Consider the following 6000-nt stretch of genomic DNA (forward strand, 5'->3'; position numbering starts at 1 on the left):
CAAGTTGCACCTGAATCATTCCTCTAGGCTCCCGCAGAGTCTCTTTAATAAGAGGAACAACTTCAAGCACATTTTCTACTATAGTGTCACGTACGCGGTTAGTCACGTAACGCACACTGTGCTCTCATATAGTAGAATAGCTAATAAGGTCGCAACCTTATTATTGTGCCTTTTTGTCCGTTTACCCACGCGGTAAAGCTATTTTCCCTGCGTGCGTTCTCGCTAGAGATGACACATAGTAAAGTTCGAAATCAGCTTTAGTTTAGAAGACTCAATGATTTTATTTTTGACCAACATTTGCGGAATTACTAACCTTTTATTTCTAGCCTAATTTCAGACCCCTGCAGTAGCTGTAGACTTCTGCCTGAGGTTTTTGCAAGGGCCATCGGCGTTGTTTCTGTTGCGTCACGTGAGAGGATTGAACTTCTGCTTTGTTGCAATGTTTTGGAGGTTGACGACTTGATTTTTCAGCTCACGCGGGGTAAGCACTCTATATATACACCTAGTATATAAACTACAGTGTACCAGCGTACACTCAGTTCCAACATGCTTGAGAAACCTTCAGCCACAGTCTGGCTGTGAAGCCTAATAATCGGGAGCGCATTATGCGTTTCCAGCCCTCCCTCTCCCCCTGGACGAAAAAAAGAGAGTACAATCCCTTCTTAGGCAGAACCTGGAGTAAAGCGCTTATTGCCAATACTGTAAGGTATGAAATATATCAATGAAATAGTCGTTCGTATCGTCTTTGTCTATCACTCATCCCCCTCTTCCCCAACCCGCTCCTCGCTAAATGCTTGCCATTCTCGGTTCCAATAGTTCCTTCTCCATAATTACAAAATACAAATCATCACTTAAAGCCTTGCCATTAACAAGGTGCGCGTACGGGAACGGCTCCGTCCGATCCGTCTTAGTGTACCCCCTCCGAATATACCAATCAATCATTTCCTGTCTCGGCCAAATAACTCGCATTTCCATCATTCGAACACCCAATTGATCCCTAGCCATCACCTCTGCCTCTACAAGGATCTTCTTCCCAAGCCCACCAGCTTGTCGTAATGGGTCTACAGCTAAGAGGCCAAAATATCCGAACCCGCCGTCTCTGCCTTGGATCTCACAGCACCCTACCAGGGCGCTGGAATTGTCGTGTGCGAGGAGAACAAGGCCGTTGGCCTGGTTGATCTTTGCAATGACCCCGGCCTCGTCAATGCGGTCATCGTCTACGAGGTCGGCTTCTGTGGTCCAACCTGCGCGACTGGAGTCTCCGCGAAAGGCGGATTTGATGAGTACTTGTGTATCTCTCGCGTCGGCAGTTGTGGCCTTGCGGAATGTGAGCACCGTTTGCGTTGTGACCATTGCGCCAGTAGTAACTGAGGTGTGGAACTTGGAGTTGAAAGTAGTTGTTGGTGAGTTCAATGTTAGTTTTTAGTATTGCGACACAAACAACACCCTGTGACGTCACAAGCGTCGATATTTGATGTAGTTGAAGTATTAGCTGTCGGAGATTGAATACAGGTACTTTATCAGTAACGAATGTTGGGTGAAGGGCGTAACCGAGCCTCGAGATTGACAAGCCAACGACGTGCGGAAATCCTCAGGCCGAAGTCTACAGCTGGGGAAATAAGCTACAGCAGGAGTCTGGAATTAGGCTAACAATAAGAGGTTAGCAACTCCGTAAGTAAATATGGGCCAAGAATAAAATCATTGCGTGTTCCGGAACTAAAGCCGATTTTGAACTTTACTGTAACAAATCCACGAGACCACTTCGAATTGTAGAATTAAAGGCTAGAAGAAAAACCTTTCAAGGTGAGCGTAGGGGCTGTCACGAGACCAAACCCATGTAAATGGTACTAGTGCCCTTTAGGCTTAGCTGGCCGGAATAGACCTTCACCACCAGGGGTCGCATAAGCAGGTACAAATGCAAAGAGCGAAAGCCAGATTTTCTCACTCCAAGAGAGCATATTGTGTACTGGGGGGGAGAGGTCGCCCCGGCCCCCCAAGCCACCCCGGACACAAAAGCGCGCAAGAGAGCGTATTCTTTTAATACTTTGGGAGGTGTGACTGCGGGATCGAGGCAATGGCCAGGGCTCAAAGATCCAAGAATCTCATGTATTGAAAATACTAAGCTAAAGAGAAGAAGGAGAGAGAGAGAATGAGAGGGTCAAAAGAAGGGAAATACTAGCTAAAACCACTGAAACGCCGGCTAGCTAGGTGAAACTGGTCATGTGACAGCTACTCCCAGCCAGCGCCGTCACAGGAGGTAAGATAATAGCCTTAATGTGAGAGAGTGATTCCTCTAAACCACTCACTTTATGAAAAAAAGAGAGCACGAGAAGATAAGAATAGGTATTTAATCCCGGGGAGGCCCCTAACTTGAACCCCCACAAGAAGAGTAAGTAGGAATAAATATTTAATCTTGGAGAGAAAACCCCACTGTAACCAACTAGTTTTTATCTAATCATGTGACTTATTCTTAACAGACCTATATGGGTACAAGTCATATTTTACTGCATTTATAAGTAAGTATTTGAGTTTCTTATTTATTTTACAGATCATGTGACGTTCATATTTTACTAGCACGTGAACATTCTGCCACCCCAGTCCACCTCGCGTAAACAAAAGCTTCGCTGTGACAAGTCAAAACCCTACTTTTAATCATCATGAATGAAAACCTTACGTCCCCTTTTACCCTTTCCATTCTCCGACGGCATCCTTTTTAGGTGCACATCGCAAGAAAGCGATACCTAGGCAGCACGAGAAGGGGCCGAGCACGATTTATTTTTGATGTGCCCAACACCATGGACGATGAAATTTTATCATCCCAGACAGAGTACAAGTATGCTCCGCTTCAAGGACCTCACTCAGTGCGACTTTTGACCCTGCATCCCGCTGCATCATACGAAACACCTATACGTATCTCACTCCGTGAAGCCTCGCTAGATGTCTCTGTCAAGTTCGCCGCCGTGTCTTACACATGGGCTACAGAGGATGGGGACTGCTCATTGTCTAAACGCGTGGAATGCGACGGGGCAATCATCAAGACTACGGCGAATTGTGATGCTGCAATTCGGAGAATACGCCAAGTTGAAATAGGGTTTGACGTCTGGATTGATGCAATTTGCATCAACCAATCCAATGACGACGAAAAGAGTCTCCAAATCCCACTGATGCGCCAGATTTACGGGAACGCGCTCTGGGTGGCATTGTGGATTGGCGAGGCGTCTTGCACTCTAGATGAAGAAACATCTCGACCCGTAACTGATCTGGCAATGGAATTCTTTCACAATTTCGCGATTGAACTGCAGGGAAGTAAAGATTCGGGCCAAAATCCACGAGGTGGGACACTCTACCAGGAAGTGGTAAGAGAGCGAAAAGCATTTCGGCGTCGCGGTGTTGGTGCATTCTCCCCGCCAATTCGAGGACTGTGGGAAATCTTACATCGGCCATGGTGGAAACGGTTGTGGGTAGTGCAGGAGGTTTCCATCGCACGATCGCCTGTTCTCCTCTGTGGAAGTCAATCGGTGACATTCGACAAGGTGGAAGTCGTCATCGACGGACTGGCGAGAGAGCATCCTGGCAAGTCTGGTGATGAACACGAGTTCTGCGCAAACTTCATAAATAGCACATTCCCACACTTTGTCATGAGAGATTTCGTCAAGAGAGCTCAACTTCAGAGCGACTACACGTTCGGAAATGCAGGGCCAGGACAAAAAGCCATTCAAATCCTTGACAACACTCGCAACCTTCGTGCGACTGATCCACGAGACAAGATATATGGAATACAGGGCTTTTTCGGTGATCCTCAATCAGACCCGGAGAATATTTTTCCCGCTCCAGATTATAGCAAGACTGCAGCAGACTTGTATGGTGATGTTGCTCGAGGAATCATCATCAAGACCAAGACGCTAGATGTTTTATCCACATGCTACGGCTGCGTGCGAACAATACCGGATTTGCCATCCTGGGCACCGTCCTGGAACCACACTCCACTGGCATATTTCTCAGTGACAGATTTCAAGGCTGCCAACGACTCTGGTGTTGTGTATGAGGCATCTGGAGACAGGCAATCTCTGAAATTGAAAGGGAAAAGGGTTGACGTCGTGAAGCATGTACCTGAGATTCCAGGAAGGCTGGAATATACCGACCTCGAGTGCACTCGTCTGTGGCGTCAATGGACTGACTTTGCCTTTTCCCTACAATCCTACCCGACAGGGGAGAGTATTGCAGATGTTCTGCTGCATACGCTATGCTGGGGAAACAATACGGCCTTGAAACGTTTGGCACTGGGTGAATATCGAACGAGCTTTGAAGTTTGGCTCAAGATTTTGCAATCTAGCAATCCTCTGGAGGCGGTCGCAAGGGATCTTTATGAAGATGAAATGGCATGCTCATACACCCACAGGGCTGAGTTCTTGATATGGGGAAGATCTTTGAGTACAACAGTGAATTCGCATTTGGCTCTGGTGCCAATAAGTGCATCTGCTGATGATCAGATTGTCGTACTCAGTGGAGGAAAGATACCTTTCGTCTTGAGAGCCACAGGTAATACATTTCTGGTTATCGGACCTTGTTATGTGCATGGTATCATGGATGGAGAGGGGTTTCCAAGAGAGGAAGCTGCGGAAGACTTGGAATGGTTCACGCTTCGCTGAACAATGGCATCCAAATCATAGAGTTTAGGTTTTAACAGGAACTTATTAGCATGTGTCGTTTGTGACCTGACTGATGTGGAGTGAGTGGCCTTTCTGCCTAATTTTCAGTACTGAGGTCTACTGCCGCCTGTCGTTCAGATGTTCTTTATAAGCATCAATAGCTGTAGTCTCAATATAATAACTCAAACCAATTTCTTGAATCGCTCTATGTGCCACAAAGCGTGTCAATACTGCTTACCTAAAACCAATGTGGCTAACAGAACTCTTCAACTCTTCTGCGTTAATTTCCTTTACGGGAAAACGTCATGCTTAGGGTTTTATCTCATCTCGGGTTGGGACATAACAAATGGCAAGGCATTAATTCTCAATTTAATAAAGTTTAAGAATTTAAAAGTATTTCTCTAATATAATGAAATTTGAAGCTAGTCTTTATTCCCTTAACCTAAGCCTATTTAGGCAAAAGCTAGATTAAATTAGGCAGCCACATAACAGGCTTTAATATTGCTCTAAATAACTTCCTTAAAGAAAGCGGAAATATTTCTTTTTAATAAATTAAGGAGGCTAATTTAATTTTCTAAGACTTGAAATTAAATCAAAAATAAGTTTATTATAAAGCTCTAAGTATTTTTTAGCTAGTTTATAAACGTTCTTAATAATAATTAAACTAATATGTATTTTAATTAATTATAAATAAGTAATTTTCTTTTTAATTCCGGATTTGAATAATTAAATAAAGCTAATTAATATAAGAATTAAAAGTTTATATTCAAAGTATTTTAGGAATTATATTTATATTTATAATATATAAGAAAGAATTAATAATAGCTTTCATATCTTTTTGCGTTTTTTAACTTATAAATTTAATTAATTAATTATATTAAGTTATATATAAGATATTAGCTTAGTTATATATATAACTATATATAAAAGTGTATTTTTATTAAATATATATTATAAAAGTGAATAAATTACTTTTAATAATATTAAAAGAAATTAATTTCTTAAAAGATTTATATAAAAGAATGTTTTTGAATTTTAGTTTAAAATAAGAAAATAAGTTTAATAATAAAGATTCTTTTTTAATTAAAGTAATTTATTTTTGGGAATTTTATAAGCTTGTTTATTAGTCCTTAATAAAATATTTTCTAATTAAACTAATACTAGAAATAATTTTATTTCTCAGATTAAGAGCTTTATTTTTATTTACTTTTATATTAATATACTTTAAGACTTGTATAATTAAATTTAATATGACTAAGAAATAGGGTATTTAAGAATATTGAGATTAATATCCAGAAAATACTTTCAAATCTACGACCCCAATTAGTATTATCTCTACGTGTATTAATGG

General features: G+C 41.8%; 2 protein-coding genes across 2 annotated transcripts; one reads left to right on the forward strand and one right to left on the reverse strand.

Moving 5' to 3' along the window:
- Positions 1-552: 552 nt before the first annotated feature.
- K444DRAFT_613102 (putative acetyltransferase) lies at positions 553-1501 on the reverse strand. The gene has a single exon (XM_024880279.1). It carries the CDS (start codon positions 1351-1353, stop codon positions 787-789), a length of 567 nt encoding a protein of 188 aa, XP_024736409.1. The 5' UTR covers positions 1354-1501; the 3' UTR covers positions 553-786.
- A 1162-nt stretch (positions 1502-2663) lies between these two features.
- K444DRAFT_613103 (uncharacterized protein) lies at positions 2664-4775 on the forward strand. The gene has a single exon (XM_024880280.1). It carries the CDS (start codon positions 2796-2798, stop codon positions 4647-4649), a length of 1854 nt encoding a protein of 617 aa, XP_024736410.1. The 5' UTR covers positions 2664-2795; the 3' UTR covers positions 4650-4775.
- The last annotated feature ends 1225 nt before the right edge of the window (positions 4776-6000 follow it).

This window comes from Hyaloscypha bicolor (genome assembly GCF_002865645.1).
Source record: "Hyaloscypha bicolor E unplaced genomic scaffold K444scaffold_83, whole genome shotgun sequence".
NCBI lineage: Eukaryota > Fungi > Ascomycota > Leotiomycetes > Helotiales > Hyaloscyphaceae > Hyaloscypha > Hyaloscypha bicolor.